The sequence below is a fragment of the Eubalaena glacialis genome, chromosome 4, assembly GCF_028564815.1.
Source record: "Eubalaena glacialis isolate mEubGla1 chromosome 4, mEubGla1.1.hap2.+ XY, whole genome shotgun sequence".
Classification (NCBI taxonomy): domain Eukaryota; kingdom Metazoa; phylum Chordata; class Mammalia; order Artiodactyla; family Balaenidae; genus Eubalaena; species Eubalaena glacialis.
Genome location: NC_083719.1, coordinates 125493100 through 125514785, shown reverse-complemented (window position 1 = coordinate 125514785; position 21686 = coordinate 125493100). Strand labels below are relative to the sequence as shown.

Sequence of the window (21686 nt, the reverse complement as noted above, 5' to 3'; positions counted from 1 at the left end):
GGACACTCCTTCACACCATACACAAAAATAAACTCAAAGTGGCTTAAAGACTTAAATATAAGACAGGACACCATAAAACTCCTAGAAGAGGACATAGGCAAAACATTCTCTGACATAAATTGTAGCAATATTTTCTTAGGCAGTCTCCCAAGGCAATAGAAATGAAAGCAAAAATAAACAAATGGGACCTAATCAAACTTAAAAGCTTTTGCACAGCAAAGGAAATCATCAAGAAAACAAAAAGATAACCTACATAATGGGAGAAAATATTTGCAAACAATGCGATTGACAAGGGATTAATATCCAAAATATACAAACAGCTCATACAACTCAGTATCCAAAAACAACAACAACAAACCAATCAAAAGATGGGCAGACCACCTAAGTAGACATTTCTCCAAAGAAAACATACAGATGGCCAATAGGCACATGAAAAGATGCTCAACATTGCTAATTATTAGAGAAATGCAAATCAAAACTACAATGAGGTATCACCTCATACCAGTCCGAATGGCCATCGTTAAAAGGTCTACAAATAACAAATGCTGGAGAGAGTATGGGGAAAAGGAAAGCCTCCTACACTTTTAGTGGGAATGTAAGTTGGTTCAGCCACTATGGAATACAGTATGGAGGTTCCTTAAAAAACTAAAAATAGAGACTTCCCTGGTGGCACAGTGGTTAAGAATCTGCCTGCCAGTGCAGGGGACATGGGTTTGATCCCTAGTCTGGGAAGTTCCCACATGCTGCAGAGCAACTAAGCCCGTGCGCCACAACTGCTGAGCCTGCGCTCTAGAGCCCACGAGCCACAACTACTGAGCACGTGTGCCACAACTACTGAAGCCCGTGCACCTATAGCCTGTGCTCCACAACAAAGAGAAGCCACTGCAACAAGAAGCCCAGGCACCGCAACGAAGAGTAGCCCCCGCTAGCCACAACTAGAGAAAGCCTGCGCGCAGCAACGAAGACCCAATGCAGCCAAAAATAGATTAAAATTTTTTTAAAAACTCTAAAAATAGAGTTACCATATGATCCAGCAATCCCACTCCTGGGCATATATCTGGAGAAAACCATAATTTGAAAAGATACATGCACACCGATGTTCACTGCCGCACTATTTACAATAGCGAAGACATGGAAGCAACCTAAATGTCCATTGACAGATGAATGGATAAAGAAGATAGATATAGATATATATAATGGAATATTACTCATAAAAAAGACTGAAATAATGCCATTTGCAGCAACATGGATGGACCTAGAGATTATCATACTATGTGAAGTCAGTCAGACAGAGAAAGACAAATATCATATGATATCACTTATATGTGGAATCTATGTTACAAATATACTTATTTACAAAACAGGAACAGACAGACATAGAAAACAGACTTGTGGTTACCAACGGGAAAATGGTTACGGGTAGGGATAAATTAGGAGCTTGGGATTAGCAGACACAAACTACTATATATAAAAAATAGATAAACAACAAGGTCCTACTGTGTAGCACAGGGAGCTATATTCAATATCTTATAATGACCTATAATGGAAAAGAATATGAAAAAGTAACATATATATAACTGAATCACTTTGCTATACACCAGAGACTGACGGAACATTGTAAGTCAAGTATACCTCAATTTTTTTAAAAGTTTTTAATTAGAATGAGATTATGTGATATTTTAAGATTAGTTTGTGGACTTAGAGTGGAGTACTGGAATCAGCTTTTACCAGCACTTGAGAGTTGGCTATTAAATATTCAGAGATTTTGCAAGCTGATTTTTAAAGGTAGCTTGGATTTGGCCACTTGAGAGTATTTACACCACAAAAATTGGCAAATGCTACAAATCATGACTCCCACCCTCCCTCCCCCCAGAGAACCAGTTGATCAGCATACCACTGCATATTCCCCAAGTATATAATGATCAAAGATAAGATAATTAAGCTTTTAAATTTTTGTGCTCATTAATTTTAAACAAGTCTTTTTAAAAATTTATAATTTAACATTATTATGTAAGTTAGAAAAGTCAAAATTGTATTTGCTTTAGCCATAATTTATATATGGCAAAGTAAGCCTTACTAGATTTTCTTTTTTTTAATTTGTTTGATTTGATAGAAGCTTTATTGACATATAATTCACAAACCATACAATTCATCCACTTAAAGTATATAATTCAGTGGGTTTTAGGATATTCATAGGGTTATGCAACCATCACCTCAATTTTAGAATATTTTCATCACCCTCCAAAAGAAACTACACATCAGTAGTCACTTGGGATTTCTCCCCAGCCCTAAGGAATCACTAATCTTTCTGTCTCTGTGGGGTTTGTCTGTTCTTGACATTTCATATAAATTAAATCATACATTATGTGATCTTTTGTGACTGGCTTCTGTCACTTAATATTATGTTTTCAAAGGTTATTCATATTGTAGCAAATATCAGCACTTTATTCCTTTTTATCACTCAGTAACACTCCCTTGTATGAAAATACCATATTTTGTTTATGGGCAATTGGGTTGTTCCATTTTTTGGCTATTATGAATAATGATGTTATCAACATTTATGTACAAGTTTTCAGTAGGGGCATAAGTTTTCAATTCTCTTGGTTTTATACCTAGCAGTAGAATTGCTGGACCATATGGTAACTCTATGTTTAAAGTTTTTTGTTTTTTTGTTTTTAAAAAACACCTTTATTGAGATATCTTTGACATATAAAATTGTATATATTTAAAATATAAAACTTTCTAACTTGCTGTATACACACATACACACACACATACATCATGATATCACTACAATCAAGCTAAATAACATATCACCTCTACATAGCTACCATTTTGTGTGTATGTTGAAAAGATTTAAGATCTAACCTCTTCAAAAATTTCAAGTGTATAATCATATATTGCTAACCATCCTCACCATGCTGTATGTTAGATATCTATAACTTATTAATTTTGCATAATGGTAACTTTGTAACCTTTGATCAACATCACCTCATTTCTCCCTCCTCTAATTCCTGGCAAACACCATTATACTCTCTGTTCTATGAGTTTGGCTATTTTAGTTTCCACATATAAGTGAGATCATGCAGTATTTCTCTTTCTGTTTCTTGATTATTTCATTTAGCATAAAGTCCTCCAGCCCCACCCATGTTGTTGCAAATGGCAGGATTTCTTTCTTTTTTTAAGGCTGAATAATATTCCAGTGTGCGTGTGTGCATGTGTGTGTATCACATTTTCTTTATCCATTCATTTGTCGTAACACATTTAGGCTTTTTCCCCATATCTTGGCTACTGTGAATAATGCTGCAAATGAACATGAGAGTGAAGATCTCATTGAGATAGTGATACCATTTCCTTTGGATATATACTCAGAAATGGGATTACTGGATCATATGGTAAATCTATTTTTAATTTTTTGAGGAAGTACCATATTGTTTTCCATAATGGCTGTACTAATTTTCATTCCTACCAACAATGTGCCAGAGTTCCCTTTCCTCAACATCCTCACCAACAATTGCTATATTTTGTCTTTGATAATAGCCATCCTGATAGGTGTGAGGTCATATCTCATTGTGGTTTTAATTTGCATTTCCCTGATTATTATGTTGAGCACCTTTTCATATACCTTTTAGTCATTTGAATTTCTTCCTTTGAAAAGTGTCTATTTAAGTCATTTGCATGTTTTTTAATCAGGTTATTTGCATTTTTGGTATTGAATTTATGAGTTCATCATATATTTTGGATTTAACCTCTTGTCAATATGTGGTTTTTGCAAATTTTTTTTTTTTTCCCTATTCGGTAGATTGCCTTTTCACTTTGTCGATTGTTTACTTTGCTGTGCAGAAGCTTTTTAGTTTGATATAATCCCACTGGTCTATTTTTGCTTTTGTTGCCTGTGCTTTTGGGGATACATTGAAAAATTTTTGCCAAGACCAACATCAAGAATGTTTTTCCCTACATTTGCTTATAGGGCTTTTATGATATCAGGTCTTACGTTTAAGTCTTTAATCCATTTTAATTTGATTTCTTTATGGTATGAGATAGGGACTCAATTTCATTCGTTTCATTTAGAGAAGACTCTTTTCCCCATTGTGTGTTCTTGGCATCCTTGTCAAAGATCAGTTGACCATAAATGCACAGGTTTATTTCTGGTTCTCTATTATGTTGCATCAGTCTGTATGTCTGTTTTTTTCCCAGCACCATACTGTTTTGATTACCATAACTTTGTAATATAGTTTGAAGTCAGGAAGTGTGATGCTTCCAGCTTTATTCTTCTTGCTCAAGATTGCTTTGGCTCTTCTTGCTTTATTACTGAATTATCTTCATGATTTCCTAAAATACCTGGCAAAGAACTCTGCAACTTTGTTTAGTGCCAGCGATTATGAAGTGGCTCCTCCTGAGTACCATTGGAAAGCTGTGTGAGGCACTTATACTCACTCATGTTTGGATCCCTGTAAACACATTTTGTTTCTTAGTCCTTCTCTTGTACAAATGATGTACTTTGGAAATGTTAGTGTATAACAGAAGTGATGTTTGTTTTCTGTTTGATTTTAAACAGAAAATAAAAGGGGTTACAGCTCGTTTTTTCTTTTTTTTTTCATTTCAAAGTTGCTACCAGTGTATTCAATGATGGACAACAGAGAGACATACTGTAGTGTTTTATTGCTTAGTTGACAAAGCTGCTTTTGAATGCTGGTGGTTCTATTCCTTTGACACTACGCACTTTTATAATATGTGTTAATGCTATATGACAAAATGCTCTGATTCCTAGTGCCAAAGGTTCAATTCAGTGTGTATAACTGAACACACTCATCCATTTGTGCTCCCCCATTTTTTTTTATGGTGCTTACACTAAAGAGCCCATCCTTTGCAAGTCATCCATGTTGTTCCTTAGGCATTTTATCTTTGCTCATATTGTCAAAGAATGGTGGCTTGTTTCATGGTTTTTGTATTCGTGTCTAATGCACGTTTTTAACATGATAGACGCAATGCATTGTGTAGCTAGTTTTCTGGAAAAGTCAACTTTTAGAAATTGTTTTTCAGATCTTCAATAAATTTTTTCTTTAAATTTCAGGAAAAAAAAGATTGCTTTGGCTCTTTAATGGTTCTATATGTCCACTTACATATAAAACATGAAGAGACAAGCTCAAACCAAAAGAATTTGTCAAAAGAACGAGTATGGAATTTGAAAGTCTGATGGAAACAGAGGTTTAAAGTTTGACATAAATATACTACTGGGCTCCTTATTAAATATTACTTAAGGCCACTAAGACCAAAATAAATATATACAATGCTGAGTCATCAGTGAAAGAATTTGTATCAAATATATGGACTTGAAAATATTAGGTGAATTTTCGGCAAAGATGGTTGCTCAGCTATTAATTTCCAGTAACACCATTGTATGCTAGTGGTGGTATGAAATATTAACTCATAGAACAAATAAAGCTAGTGTAGTATTTTCCACTATAACTTGACTTGTACTTGTGCAATTTACACATGATATAAATATGAAGGAAAGTGTTTGTTTCTTTGTTTTTGGTCTTCATTGGCAACAAATAAAACTAATTCTGACCTACACAAAATTCTGAAAGATTACATTGTCAATAGATATGGTCTTAAACTAAAGTTTTGCATAGTTGTATTTTCTGATACTGAACCTCTAATGACAAGAAAACGTGCTTAATGATTCTCTAGATTAAAGAGGTTGCACTAGAATATAAATCACTTCTTCCTTCATGGAGAAAGTATCACTATGAAAAATACTTTTAGTAGTTGAACTAAACACTGTTCTTAATGACATAGTAGAAATTGTGAATTATATATGTCTAATGCATTACCTCTTGGATATTATTGTCTTTTTTATGTGATAATATGGTTGTGGATCTTAACAATGGTTGTGCTCTATGGTTATCAGAAAGAAATGATCTGTTGAATATTTCAACTATAGAAAAAACTCACACTGTTTCTGCAAGATTTGAAACCAGTTTGATCTCAAATTTTAAAGATATGAATTAGCCAGACTTATTTGTCTGATATGTTCAGTATTTTTAATGATTTTAAGATATTCATTCAAAGAAGGAATGTAAGGTGTTTTTCATGAACAAAGGTCAAGAACAAAAGTTAGATGTTTGGGTGAACAGAGTATCTACAAACTGTTATGTCATATATGATTTAACAATTATCAATAGTTGGTGATAATTTTGATATTGAATATCTGTGAAAAGTTAGCACCAAAATCTTACATATTTGTATCTAATTTAAAATTTTTAATTAATTAATTAATTTGGTTGCGCCGGGTCCTAGTTGCAGCAGGTGGGCTCCTTAGTTGCAGCTCGCTGGCTTCTTACTTGCGGCACGTGGGCTCCTTAGTTGTGGCACATGGGCTTCTTAGTTGCGACATGCATGTGGGATCTAGTTCCCTGGTCAGGGATTGAACCCAGGCCCCCTGCATTGGGAGCGCAGAGTCTTAACCACTGCACCACCAGGGAAGTACCTCAATTTTATTTTCTGTCAAAAGAACATTCATGCATAGGAAATTTATGGATCCAGATCTATTTGTTTCATCAAATATAAGTTCAAGTTAACTGTAATTTTACACAACACATTTTGGAACTGGCTACTGATGAAAGGATTAAAAGTCAATTTTGAAAATACATCACTTTCTTCATTTCCTATAGAAGTTAAGACTGAATATCCTGAGCTGGCTGAAATGCTTTAAAATAGCTTCTAAAAAATTCATGTAAATATTGTCTGTGAGATTGGTTTTTATTTAAATAAAACAACAGAGAAAGAGTTTTAAACATACATTATCCTCTGAGGCAGCATTATCCTCTGGAGACAAGATTAGATGAGCTAACAAGCAAGGAGCATATTAAAACCTTTAATAACTACAAGAACACTCTTCTTTCAAAACAATCATATAGGTGTTTCTTACTGGGAATTGCTATTTTGCTCAATTGTACTGTAACTGCAAAAAACCATACATTGTGAGTAAAATAGCAATTAACTGTATTAATCACTTATATGCCCAATTTCAGTAAGTACAGTCCTCTAATTTTTTTTCTCTTTTTTATGTTGTATTTGTACTTACTGAATTTATTAAAATTAATTTTATATGTGAATTTAATAATGTTGGCTTTGTTGTTTTGAGGAATTTTTATCATTCTATTTTCTAGTAATGCATTTTGTATTTTGTAAAATTATTGGTCTTGGAAGGGTTGAACATTTAAAAAATTGGTCCTTAGACAAAAGTGGTTAAGGAATTTCACTAGAGGGTTTGGTGACTATGTGGCTATAGGTGGAGTCATTTGGGAGATAAAGGAAGAATAACATTTTTGAGCCTCATAACTGAGAAAATAAAGCTCCTTGGACTGAAACAGGGGCAGCTGGAAGAGGAGCTGACTTGTGGAGAGAGACACATGGTTGAATTTGGACCTTTAGATTGTAAGATGATGATAGAAAATTCAGATACAAGGGTCTAGCAGGAGATTGGAGAGATGAGACTGAAGCTCACATCATGGAAAAGATAAGCACAAGGAATCATTTGCACAGATGTTGTAGTTGAGTCATGGAAATGGCAAGACATTCAAAAGAATGAATGTCCTATGAGAACTGAACATGCAGATTTTATCACAACAGTGACTTTCTTTTTTTTTTTTCATGAGTTGTTTACCCTTTATTTTCTTCTAAGAGTTTCATAGTTTTTTTTTTAACAGCTTTATTGGAGTATAATTGCTTTACAGTGGTGTGTTAGTTTCTGCTTTATAACAAAGTGAATCAGTTACACATATACATATGTTCCCATATCTCTTCCCTCTTGCGTCTCCCTCCTTCCCACCCTCCCTATCCCACCCCTCTAGGTGGTCACAAAGCACCAAGCTGATCTCCCTGTGCTATGCGGTTGCTTCCCACTAGCTATCTATTTTACGTTTGGTAGTGTATATGTGTCCATGCCACTCTCTCACTTTGTCCCAGCTTACCCTTCCCCCTCCCCATATCCTCAAGTCCATTCTCTAGTAGGTCTGTGTCTTTATTCCCATCTTACCACTAGGTTCTTCATGACCTTTCTTTTTTTTTTTTTCCGTAGATTCCATATATATGTGTTAGCATACTGTATTTGTTTTTCTCTTTCTGACTTACTTCACTCTGTATGACAGACTCTAACTCCATCCACCTCACTACAAATAACTCAATTTCGTTTCTTTTTATGGCTGAGTAATATTCCATTGTATATATGTGCCACATCTTCTTTATCCATTCATCTGTCGATGGACACTTAGGTTGCTTCCATGTCCTGGCTATTGTAAATAGAGCTGCAATGAACATGTTGATACATGACTCTTTTTGAATTAAGGTTTTCTCAGGGTATATGCCCAGTAGTGGGATTGCTGGGTCATATGGTAGTTCTATTTTTAGTTTTTTAAGGAACCTCCATACTGTCTTCCATAGTGGCTGTATCAATTTACATTCCCACCAACAGTGCAAGAGTGTTCCCTTTTCTCCACACCCTCTCCAGCATTTATTGTTTGCAGATTTTCTGATGATGGCCATTCTGACTGGTGTGAGGTGATACCTCATTGTAGTTTTGATTTGCATTTCTCTAATGATTAGTGATGTTGAGCATTCTTTCATGTGTTTGTTGGCAAACTGTATATCTTCTTTGGAGAAATGTCTATTTAGGTCTTCTGCCCATTTTTGGATTGGGTTGTTTGTTTTTTTGTTATTGAGCTGCATGAGCTGCTTGTAAATTTTGGAGATTAATCCTTTGTCAGTTGCTTCATTTGCAAATATTTTCTCCCATTCTGAAGGTTGTCTTTTGGTCTTGTTTATGGTTTCCTTTGCTGTGCAAAAGCTTTTAAGTTTCATTAGGTCCCATTTGTTTATTTTTGTTTTTATTTCCATTTCTCTAGGAGGTGGGTCAAAAAGGATCTTGCTGTGATTTATGTCATAGAGTGTTCTGCCTATGTTTTCCTCTAAGAGTTTGATAGTGTCTGGCCTTACATTTAGGTCTTTAATCCATTTTGAGTTTATTTTTGTGTATGGTGTTAGGGAGTGTTCTAATTTCATACTTTTACATGTACCTGTCCAGTTTTCCCAGCACCACTTATTGAAGAGGCTGTCTCTTCTCCACTGTATATGCTTGCCTCCTTTATCAAAAGACCTGTATGCAGAAAATTATAAGACACTGATGAAGGAAATTAAAGATGATACAAATAGATGGAGAGATATACCATGTTCTTGGATTGGAAGAATCAACATTGTGAAAATGACTCTACTACCCAAAGCAATCTACAGATTCAATGCAATCCCTATCAAACTACCACTGGCATTTTTCACAGAACTAGAACAAAAAATTGCACAGTTTGTATGGAAACACAAAAGACCCCGAATAGCCAAAGCAATCTTGAGAATGAAAAATGGAGCTGGAGGAATCAGGCTCCCTGACTTCAGACTATACTACAAAGCTACAGTAATCAAGACAGTATGGTACTGGCACAAAAACAGAAATATAGATCAATGGAACAGGTTAGGAAGCCCAGAGATAAACCCACGCACATATGGACACAGTGACTTTCAATAAAATTGGTTTACACTTTCCACAAATATTATTATTCTCCCAACTGATTTAAAGTTTCCTAATGTTGTACAGGAGAAAAGAACCAAGTGTGGTGATGATGATGATTATAATAATAATGATAATAATATAATGATATAATTATAAAACAATGACGATAAATCCTTATGTTCCAAGCACAGTTTTTGTTTTGTTTTGCTTTTTAACATCTTTATTGGAGTATAACTGCTTTACAATGGTGTGTTAGTTTCTGCTTTATAACAAAGTAAATCAGCTATACATATATCCCCAAATCTCCTCCCTCTTGCATCTCCCTCCCACCCTCCCTATCCCACCCCTCTAGGTGGTCACAAAGCACCGAGCTGATCTCCCTGTCCAAGAACAGTTTTTATCACATAAGAAAGTTAAGGTACAGAGGAGAGAGGCTAACTAACTTGCTGAAGTTCACTTAAGTAACATGAGATCGAGTTGAGGTTTGAATTCAGGTAGTTTGGTTTCAGAGCTTGTATTCTTAGCCGTTTACCACTAACAACTAATGATGCTGAGGTGAGCCTTGTTCAGACTCATTAACACTTAGCCAGTCAATGTCTTGGGAGCATATGTGTCTCCCAGGATAAACACAAAACCATTGGAGAAAAAAAAAAAAAAAAAAACCACTTCTCTTTCCCATAGTCTCCTCTAAGGGGTATACATCAATGCCTCTCAATCTGAGATGCATTAAAATCCCACTGGGGATCTTGATAAATTGTAGAATTTGACCCAGCACGTCTGCAGTGAAATCTGCAATTCTGCATTTTTAACAAGCTCCCAGTGTTGTTCCTGACCATGCTCTGAGGAGAAAGGGTCTGGAAAGTCAGGAGGCAGATGAAGAAGTGAGAAATCCGCCATAGTGTTTACAGATAAATTATGTTCAGGAGTTGCGTCTAGAGGAGCAGGCTGTAGCTCAAAGTCTTCAAAGTATTAAAAGAATACCCTTTTAACGGCTTCTCATCTCATTTAGAATAGGACCTAGACTTCTATCTGTGGCTTTAAGGCCTACCTACATGACGTCGTTGTATCTCCCAGATCTCTCTGATCTCAACATCTGGTCTTGACTTCTCCTAGCCCCTCTAGCAATCTCTCTGCTTATAGCAGGCAGTATCCACTCCTGACCTTGCTATTCGTGTGTTTTGTTTATTCGTTATCATTTTTCCTCCAGCACTATGCTCTTACCAAGGTCATCTGAATGTGAACTCCTTGAGAATACAGGCCTTATCTGCCCAGTGCCTAGAACAGTGTCTGACACAGCATAGGCACCCAATAAATGTTCGTTAAACAAACCAATAGGTTTTATTTGCCTGTGCTCTATAAAAAATTTCTTACTGTTTTATAGAGAATAAATAGATCTGGAGATCAGAAAACAGAAATGGCAGATCAAACCTAAAAAGTTGATGCTAAGTGAGTATTAACTAATTTATTTTAAATATCTGAAAAGTAAGCAGGAAACTTGGCTCCCATTTGAGGAATGCTTTTATAATTTTGAAAACAAAAGTTTATTTTGATACATTATTTGTCCATTAATGCATCTAGGCTCCCTTTTTCTAGTCCCTTTTGGGTTTGTAGACAACATAAGGTTGTGGTTAGGAGCAGGATAATTGAGTTTAAATTTCAGTCCTTTATAAACTACAGGATTGCATAGTTTACCTTGTCTAAGTTTAGTTTCCTCATCTGTAAAATGAGGGTGACAGTGGTAGCAGGCTTATAAGACTGTGGAGAGGATTAATTGAGATAAAGCAAATAAAACACAGCACTTGGCATGGTGCATGTGCTCACTGAACATGGGCTAATTATTGTCAGAACTCTACCTCTGCTTGTAAGGCTGGGCCAAGATGTCAAACTGCCCCTCCCTTTACTGGAACGCCTGTGTTCTCATCTAAAACTTCAGATGGTTATTTCCATTCTCAGCTTGCACTTCATATGAGCTTAGTTACCGTGTGTGTGTTCCTATCTTTCTCCCAGTCAGCCCAGCATTTTCACACAACAGAGAAGATGCTTGTTAAGTCAGGGATTTCTAACTATGCCTGTTTATTTTCCTGCTAAAGTAGAATAATTATGGGCTCTCTTTTTTTTGAGGAGGGGAAAATAAAAGATAGAATTTTCCTGGTTCTCTCTTTTTTATTCTGTGGTAGGACAAGTTATACCTCCCACCCCCTTTTTGGGGAGAAGATTCTGCTTTTGTTATTTTTGGTGAGGCGGAGATGGAAAGGTGAAATAATGAAATAGTGTTCAACTATACAAGTTGATAATTAACAAGAGAAGGTCTGTATTTTAAGAGACTCTTTATTTTGAGGGACCTGAGAGACCTGAAACTTTATCACCCCAGCTCCAAAGAGAGCCACCCAGCTGGATCCTACTGGCCTGGGGTGCTGGGGACAGGAGGCAGGAAGACATAAGAGGACGAGGGTCTCCCCTGCTAGCAGAGGTGGACTGTGTATATACTGGAAAGGTGATAGAGAAAGTAGACTTGTGCACACCTTTCTGGACCTGTCTGGTTCAACTCGTCAGATTAAGTTAGAAGAATGAGGCTGGCATCTAGTGGCAACAACAGGTACTAGCACAGAACACACATGGCAAAGGAGAGAAGAGTTCTTTACTTTTCATTTCCCCAGCCTCAAGTAAAATAATGACTTCATCTCCCTGTATTAATCAAGATCTTTCAGCTACAAGTGACAGATTATAGACCAGATCAAGCAAAAAAAGAAAAGGGAATTTACTGAACGATGTAATGTGAACAATGGGATGGAGTGAGAATTAGGTATACTGCAATTGGGGGTCAGACGATGAGCACTCTCTCACAAACATGCTTGTTCCCCAAAGCTCTTGGCTCTTCTTCTCTCCTTCTGTTAGCATGTGGACCTTTTTCTCTTCTACTGAAGGTGGGCTTCATTTATGAATATGAGGTAGAAATTCTCAAACAACTGTGTGCATGTGTGGAGGGGATATTTTCTCTTTTGTTCATGTCTTTAAGTGAGATTAGTGGGGCAGGGTCTGACCTTGCAGATAAGCCTGCAATTTGGGATAAACTGAATTCAGGGGAGTGTTCATAAGCACGTTTGATAACAGACCTCAGCCCCAAGCAAACTGAAAGCTGACTTGAAACAATCAGTACCCAGAGATGAATATCTACCACCTTTTTAAGTATGGTGTTTATTTCTAATAAATGTGATACTCAGTTCTCCATTAGTCTTCTTTTGTTTCCAATTTTGTTCCAAATTTGGGTGCAGCATGGAGTTGTGTTATTTATTTATTGTACACCCTCAAATTCCAAAAGAAATGATTTTCAGAATTAAGTAGTGAAAAGAATAAGCAAGTATATAGTACTCTGTTACCCATTAATCACATTTTCCGTATTTATCAAATTTAATATGAGGACCGAATTCCCTAAAGAAAAGAGAAGAAAAAAGAGATTAGTATCATAAGGAAAGGGGGCCTTGCTTCACATCCTTTCTCTTCCAAATGAAGTCCTGAGAAAGGGAGCTGCTTCTACAATTCCCTTTACCTCCATCTCTTTTCATGGCCACCACAGTTGGCACATTCCCCCCCATGTCTTGATTATTCAAAAATTGCTCTGTGAAGTTTTTCAGTAGAGAGTCTTTCATTCCCCAACCCATTCCCATTTTAATACCTTTCCATTCAGTGTAGCAATGTCAAATTTTTCTACCAAGAAGTAAAAGATAACCATAGCAATAATGCTATGCATAATAATTCACATAATTCACACTCTTTACTCAAATTTTCACTAGGTTTACACTGCCCATAGACTACAGCCTATTCCCCTTACTTTAGGATTTATGTTTCCCAGAAGACTAGCCTCTGCGTAACTTTCCACCCTTATTTATTACTGTCCTTTAAATACCTGACATTCCTTTCAACACAATTTTTATCTTCCTTATTTCCCTAAAGACATTGCAGTTTCTCAGTTCCATGTGTTTTCCCAAGCGGTGAGCCCTGTGTAAATTGCCCATTCTATTTTCTTTTGCACTTTTTCTTTTTTTAAACCTCTCAACATCGTATTAGCTTTTTTTTTTTTTAATGTTATTTATTTATTTATCTGGTTGCTCCGGGTCTTCATTGCAGCAGGCAGGCTCCTTAATTGTAGCTCACCGTCTCCCTAGTTGCGGCTTGTGGGCTCCTTAGTTGTGGCACACGGGCTCCTTAGTTGTGGCATGCGAACTCTTATTAGTTGCAACATGCATGTAGGATCTAGTTCCTTGACCAGGGATCTAACCTGCGCCCCGTGCATTGGGAGCACAGATTCTTATCCACTGCGCCACCAGTCCCTGCACTTTTTCTTTAAGAATACTTTAACTGCCTCATGACAAAGGAGGCAAGAATATACAACAGCGAAAAGACATTCTCTTCAATAAGTGGTGCTGGGAAAACTGGACAGCTACATGTAAAGGAATGAAATTAGAACATTCTCTAACACCATATATAAAAATAAACTCAAAATGTACCAAAGACCTAATTATAAGGCCAGACACTATAAAACTCTTAGAGGAAAACATAGGCAGAACACTCTTTGACATAAATGGCACCAATATCTTTTTTGATCCACCTCCTAGAGTAATGAAAATATAAACCAAAATAAACAAATTGAACTTAAAAGCTTCTGCACAACAAAGGAAACCATAAACAAAACGAAAAGACAACCTAAGGACTGGGAGAAAATATTTGCAAATGATGAGGCCAACAAGGATTAATTTCCAGAATATGCAAACAGCTCATCAGCTTAGTATCAAAAAAAAGACTAACAACCCAATCAGGAAATGGGCAGAAGACCTAAATAGACATTTCTCCAAAGAAGACATACAGATGGCCAACAGGCACATGAAAAGATGTTCCACATCACTAATTATTAGAGAAATGTAAATCAGAACTACAATGAGGTTATACAATGAGGTATCACCTCACACCAGTCAGAATGGCCATCATTAAAAACTCTATAAATAATAAATGCTGGAGAGAGTGTGGAGAAAAGGGAACCCTTCTACACCATTGGTGGGAATGTAAATTGGTGCAGCCACAATGGAGAACAGTATGGAGGTTCCTTAAAAAACTAAAAACAGAGTTACCATGTGATCCTACAATCCCACTCCTGGGCATATATCTGGATAAAACTCTAATTTGAAAAGATACATGCACCCCAATGTTAATAGCAGTATTAGCCAAGACATGGAAGCAACCTAAATGTCCATCAACAGATGAATGGATAAAGAAGATATGGTGTGTGTGTGTGTGTGTGTGTGTGTGTGTGTGTGTGTGTGTGTGTAATGGAATATTACTCAGCCATAAAAAAGAATGAAATAATGCCATTTGCAGCAATATGGATGGACCTAGAGATTATCATATTAAGTGAGGTAAGTCAGAAAAAGAAAAAGACAAATGTCATATGATATCATGTATATGTGGAACCTTAAAAAAGGATACAAATGAACTTATTTACAAAACAGAAATAGACTCATAGACATAGAAAATAAACATAGGGTTATCAAAGGCGATAGCAGGTTGGGGGGATAAATTAGGAATTTGGGATTAACATATACATACTACTGTATATAAAATAGATAAACAACAAGGACCTACTGTATAGCACAGGGAACTATACTCAGTATCTTGTAATGACCTATAATAGAAAAGAATCTGGAAAAGAATATATATATTGCCTGCACTCCATTTGGATGGGGAACTGCTACTAGATAACTGTTGCTTATTTCTTGAATGTGAAATCCTAGCTTACTATTAATATAATGTTTGATTTTTTAAAAATAAATTGGAAATCTATATTTTTAGGTAAAATCTGATTTTTGAAATACTGTCAACCATAAAAACTTACTCAAATACTATTCTGGTTAAACAGAACCAATACTGTTTTCTATTATCATGAATTTTCTTATGTAATATATTCTTTTTGCCACATAAGACCACAAACTTATGAAGAGTCTGGGATCTGTTTCATACAACTCTATTTTCTTGGTAGTTATTATGAGGGCCCTACACTGAGTAGGCTTGGGGGATTCCTTTAAGGATAATGACTGATTTTTTTTCAATTCTGGGCAAGACACACCCTTGAGTTTTCTGTTTTTCAAGGGATTTACATTGTTCATAAATGGCGGATGTCTCTCAGGATTTTGAGTCCAGTTTCTCAGGATTTTTCTTCAAAACACTAGCTAAGAGCAGAGACAGAAGAATTACTCTTATGCCTCCATTACTCAAAAGAGCATAATGACTATTCTTGTTGCCCCGAGATCCAGAAATGGCATGAAGGCCACGTTTATACATACAAGTCACAGTGAGAATTAAAACAAATATACAGGCAACTGTACCATCCCTGCCATTGGCATCAGTGTTCTCTGTGTTCCAGAAATAGATATGTTTGATAAGAACTACGTTCATAATGGCTCCAATGAGAGAACCATTTTTTTCTTTTTTAATCAGCAGAGGCTCCTTATTTATACTTTGATTGAGAAAAAACAGCTAGTGTTCATAGTATATCTGGCAGACTTACAGGATAGAAAAGGAAAGGAAGAAAGAAAGAAAGGAGAGAAGGAGAGAGAATGAGAGTGAGAGGGTGAGAGAGTGCCAGAACAGATCAGAGTCATGCTCATAGAGTTTTTGAGACTTTCTCAAGTCTCCTAGATGAGGCTGAAAAAAAATCTCAGAACCATCTTTGAGAAGCCATTTGGTTGTAGCATAGTGGAAAATCAAGTCCCCAATGTAATTCTGCGTCAACCTATGCTGATTTTCAGAAGCCCAGGCCATTGTGGGTGGGTCCTTCTTAGGCTGCTTATTTTAATGGTGTGCGTCCAAATACCAGACAGTGTGAAGAAGGCTTATGTGGAAGAGCTAAGAAGACACTTCCCAATGTCTTTTGCCTAATTAGCCCTGCCTGAGAAAGTGACAACAACCACATTTGGAAGGAATGATTATGTAATTTAATCATTCTACGTAGTCTGCTAATATTCATGAATTCTCATTCATCTTTCTTTGAAGTCAGTGGGAGATACTTGGTTAATTCACATTTTTCAGTTCCCCTCCTTTTCCTTTAAAGTCATCCTCTGAGTCTAGTACTTGCTCTGAAGATGAGCAAGTATTACCTTTATTGGACTAGTTTCTACACCTCGTTTCCTTCAGTGCTCAGAAATAATTGTGGTGGCATGCTAATGTGATGCCAGAAGTCCATGAAGATTCTTCTCAAAGGAAGATATGCATTAAAGAGTTAGCTCAGCAGACTTGAGATGCTCAAATCAACTCATAGGAAGTAATCTCTACACCCTTGGGATATTCTGGCTGATAAGAGTAACTTTGTAACCTAGGGCCATAGGTCATGCCAGATAATTTACCCTGAGGTGAATGCCTGTTTCTGTTCACCTGTGGTGCTGAGCCACTCTGTATCAGTTTAACTCCTAGGGGGAGGGGGCTGGAGACTAAGTAGTTGTCAATCATGTAGGTGCTGCATGTCCCCAGTAAAAACCCTGGACACCAAAGCTTTGGTGGGCTTCCCAGGTTTTCAATACTTTATATAAGTTATGACACATCATAGCTGGGAGAATTTAAGCACTGCCTGTGTGACTCCCCTGGGAGAGGACAACTGGAAGCTCGTGCCTGATCTCCTAGACTCCACCCTATAAGTTTTCTGCCTTTGCTGATTTTATTCTGTATCCTTTCATTGTAATAAACTGTTAGCATGCATATAACAGCTTTTCTGAGTTCTATCAGTCCTACTAGGGAATCATCAAACCTGAGGGTACTCCTGGAGACTCCCAACAGAGAGGATCTCACATAGGTCATGGAAGAGTTACTGACAAGACACGACAAGGCTGATTTGTAAAAACAATTTCAAATAGAGCTAAAATATATCACAAGGAATATTATTAATTTTTTAATCTAAATTTCCCATTGAATTTATTTGAAAGGCAAAAAAATATTAAAAGTTGACAGTTTTTTTCCATGTAAGACCACATAATCACTTTGTTACTTATGTGTATATCTACACCTGTATTTATGTCTGTGTCTGTATGTCTGTATCAGTATCTATATTTACTTCTTCCAGGCAGCAATATGGGTGCTACTCATAGGGATGTCACTGTGACTTGTTAAAGAAAATTTAATTTTTTAAAAAATGGATTTCTATTTATTGCTTGAATATAATCTATAGACTATCTACTAATATGATCTCTGTACAGTTATGCCAAAATATCATGTAAGCTTTTCTTTCTTTTTTTTAAATGAGTCAACTTTGAATGTTAACTTTTTTAAAAAGACTTTTCTCTTTACTATGTATGTAGTCTGTCCCCAGTCTTTTGTGAACAATAGAGGCTATAAAAAAAAAAAAAAAATCCCATGCATCAGCAAATCCAGTTCCTTGCTAAAATTATTGGAAATTTCTGTGAAGAAATATAGAGAAAAAATAATGGTATTTTATTTTGAACTTACCACTGATCAACACAAAGGAAACACTCATTCTTGTAAGTGCGGCCATTTGTAGCACAAACATATGCTGTCACCTCAGGACAGTTTGCGTCATAAAGAGGATCCAGTGGGTAGTACATTTTACATGGGGGCTGCAAACATCATAAAATATCATATGAATAACAACTGATAGATTTTCCCTCATCTATTCCTGGCCTGTCACTTCTGCCCCACATAGAAATAATATCAAATGTTACTAGTCAATTGATCTTTTTGCAAGATTTCCTCTCCTCTGGGCTTTGGTCAGGCAAGTTTTTTTCTGACTACAATATCCTCACTCATTCATCATTTGCTAGTCATAAGCAGTATAATAACTCAGCTTAAATCCCAGATGCAAAGTTTTCACTTAAACTTGGAGTCCCAATGCCAGTAACTCATTATAAGAAGTTTGTGAGTAGAGATAGTTATGTCTCTGAACTCCTAGAAGATAAGGGCTTAAATGTAGTTTTTAAGAGTGAGGGTTCTCTATTGAGACTGGGATTAAATTCTGTATGTACCATTGTTAAACTCTGTGGCCTTGGACAGTTGACAGGTATTAATTCATTTAATGTTCAGAGATGCATCTTACTATTATAATGCTTGTGCTACATGGGAGTAAATCTAAGCCTGAAGAGGTTAAGATACACGCCCAAAGTCACATAGAAAACTTCCATTCTACTTAACCACTATGAAGTTTTAGGTCTCTCATGTCAAGAGAGTGATCAGATTAAAATCAGAATTCAGAACTTAGAAATTTAAATTTACCATAGGCCATTTAGAATAGTCATGTGGTTTGAAGATTTCTGCAGATAAAGTACAGACACAATAGGTTAAAAGAAACAGTTCTCCATGGAGTTTGATTTCACTCACTGAAGTTACTGACTGAACAAAGAAATGTAATGCAATTACTCATTTGCACAAAGTATACAAAATAATCTGTGACAACAAAATTTGTGGGTGGTATTCCTTTGTTAACTACTTCATCCATTTATTTATTCTCTCCTTCTTTTCACAGTCCTGACTTCATTTATAAATTTGCTGTGTCATTGAGGAAAGAGTAAAAACCATTTGGGGTCGTATGCTTAACTTGCAAACCGTGTTATTTTCATTAAGTTACTTGACTTTTGTTGGCTTTAGTTTCCTCGTCACGACAATTAGGATAAGTATATGCATTTTAAAGATTGTTGTAAAAATTAAAAGTAATATAGTAAATAAAGGATTAGGCCAATTCCTACCAAGATGCTGAACTAAAGAGGATACTAAGAATGATGACGAGAAAACTTAGGAGTTCCTTGGCTCTGGAGAGACTGAGGGATGTGGTGAACTGATTTGTGCGAGGGGTGCTGGTGTTGCTTAGGGATAGAGGATGACCAGCTGGCTATGGGAGAATAAAATAAGAAAAGACCTATTGAAGTTTTGCCCTATCTCTCACTGTTAGGTGATATTTAAAATATCCAAGAAAATTCTAGCTTTCCAAAAGTTAGAATTTACAAAGTTAGAAAAGTTATATGATTTTAAAATCTTCACATAAAGGAAACAACAAGCCTCGCAACTATGGAATAGACTATGCTGTTTACATATGCACTCTTTCAGAGAATAAAAAAGATGGAATGCTCCTCTCTCATTCTAAAAAGCCAGAATATTTTAATAACAAAAGCAGCTGGATATAGTTATGAGAAAAGAAAAATAAAAGCCTTCATCTAGTAAAAGTAAAGTAATACATATATACTGCATACCATATATAAGAACAAACTTCAAATGGATCTGGATCTGAACATAAAAAACAAAACCATACAAAGATCAAAATATAACACAACCGAGTTGCTCTTTAATCTTAATACACGAAAGACTTTCTGATAATGACTCGTTAATCTCTGTGCAGTAACAGAAAGGACTGATACATCTTATTATATCCAAATAAAAATAACTTTTTCATGACAAAATATAAACATAAACTAAAAAAGATACCTGAAAAACTGGAAAAAATATTTGCAACACATATCATAGGTAAAGGGCTAATATACCTGATATATAAAGAATACTTTAAAATTGAGGGGAAAAAAATCCCAATTGCTGAATGAGTTATATACATGGACCTACAATTCATACACACACACAAAACCCCAAAGATATGGAAATGACCCTTGAATTTGTGAAGGATATTCAAATGCAGTATGATAAGAAAAATGCTAATGAAAACTATATTGAAATACCATCTATTACTGGTGGGAATGCAAGTTGGCACAACTTTTATGAAGTGAAATTTGGCAACGTTGAACAAAACTACTTTGCATTCACATTCAATCACAATTCAAGGAATCTACCCTGAAGATAAACTTCCAACAATAGAAAAATACATATGCATAAGATTATTTTTTGCAGCATTGTTTTTAATTGCAAAATATTGGACACAAACTAATGCCCGTACACCTAAGACTGGTTGAATAAACTTTGGTACATCCATCCAAAAAAGTCTTATGCTGTCATATAAAAGAATGAGGAAATCCCTGTGAACTGATATGTACTGATTTTCAGGACATTCTTAAATTGGGAAAAGCAGGATGCAAATAGGTACCTAAAATAAGATTGGTTACATAAAAGATGAGGGTGGGACGGCAGTGGAAGGAAAAGGGTATGAAGGCAGTGACACATCTTTGAACCTAAACTTTTGTTCATTTTGGTTTATTTTGTTTCATTTGTCATGTTCAAAATAATTTTAAATTGCTATCCAATAGCAATCCCTTTCCAATAGTGATACCCAATTGATACCCAATTTGCATTATCAAGCCCAAAGGCCTATGTTTCAGCAAAACTTTACCCATCCAGTCACAAATGACTCTTTCTCTCTCCTGCAAGTAAAAGAAAAACAGATGTTTCTCTCCCAAGACATATGCTTACCTGAAAAAACAATCTGTGCCAAAGTGGAGGATACCAGGAAAAATATGGTCATGCAGGGAAAGGCAGCCATTTGATCTCATCTAACGTCCTGCTTTGGTGAGGCCTGTGAAAATGCTCAAGATAGTTTATTCGTAATCTCTTGCACAACTGGCTTTCCAAACGTGAGAGAACCCACTACTCTGAATTGGTGCCATTCCCATGAACTTGGCCATGGTGGTTCCAAACTGGCCTGGTCTCTAGGGATTCAGACCTAAGAAGGCTCTTCTGCTCTAAAGAGGGAAAGAAAACCATTAAAATAACTTTTTTTTTTTCCCTCTGCCAGCAGCCATTGTACAGTCACTGTTTCGGCTTGGAAGAGGAATTAGCCTCAGGGCTCTCACCAGGGCTGACCCCAGGCATGTTACGTATAAATAGGTTCACCCTACAATATATCATCTAAACTGAGACACTCATGTTAGTGAATATGGACACTTTAAGAATTCATAAGAATTCTGAGAATACACGTGTGAACTGAGGACTATGCTGCACAATCAGGGATGTGTCACTTTATAATACACATTGTTTGATTTCCTGGGATAGACCAGTTTCTCCCACATGGAAGTCCTCCATTTCCTAAGTAAGTTTCTTCTTCCAGGCCAGTTACATGTACTCAAATACAAAGAATAGATCGAAAATGGAATTGTTGGTCTGAGGTCATAAAAATTATGTATACCTTTCCTGATAC

At 36.1% G+C, this 21686-nt stretch overlaps 2 protein-coding genes across 2 annotated transcripts in view; one reads left to right on the top strand and one right to left on the bottom strand.

The window, feature by feature from the left end:
- LOC133090055 (seminal plasma acrosin inhibitor A1-like) overlaps positions 1 to 21686 on the top strand; it is a 142741-nt gene that overhangs the window by 93995 nt on the left and 27060 nt on the right. The window lies entirely within an intron of this gene.
- LOC133090052 (serine protease inhibitor Kazal-type 13-like) lies at positions 12946 to 21032 on the bottom strand. The gene is made up of 4 exons (XM_061188309.1): positions 20963 to 21032; positions 18830 to 18867; positions 18050 to 18177; positions 12946 to 12994 (listed from the first exon to the last, which is right to left on the bottom strand). Exons 1-4 carry the CDS (start codon positions 21030 to 21032, stop codon positions 12946 to 12948), a joined length of 285 nt encoding a protein of 94 aa, XP_061044292.1.

Excerpts from the sequence above, each read along its gene's own strand:
- LOC133090052 (XM_061188309.1), bottom strand. The coding sequence starts at position 21,032 with ATGGCTGCCTTTCCCTGCATGACCATATTTTTCCTGGTATCCTCCACT. Across the intron at positions 18,178-18,829 it reads ACTATTCTAAATGGCCTATG|CCCCCATGTAAAATGTACTA; the intron begins GTAAATTTAAAT and ends TGATGTTTGCAG. Across the intron at positions 12,995-18,049 it reads TTCCTTTGTGTTGATCAGTG|GGAATTCGGTCCTCATATTA; the intron begins GTAAGTTCAAAA and ends TCTTTTCTTTAG.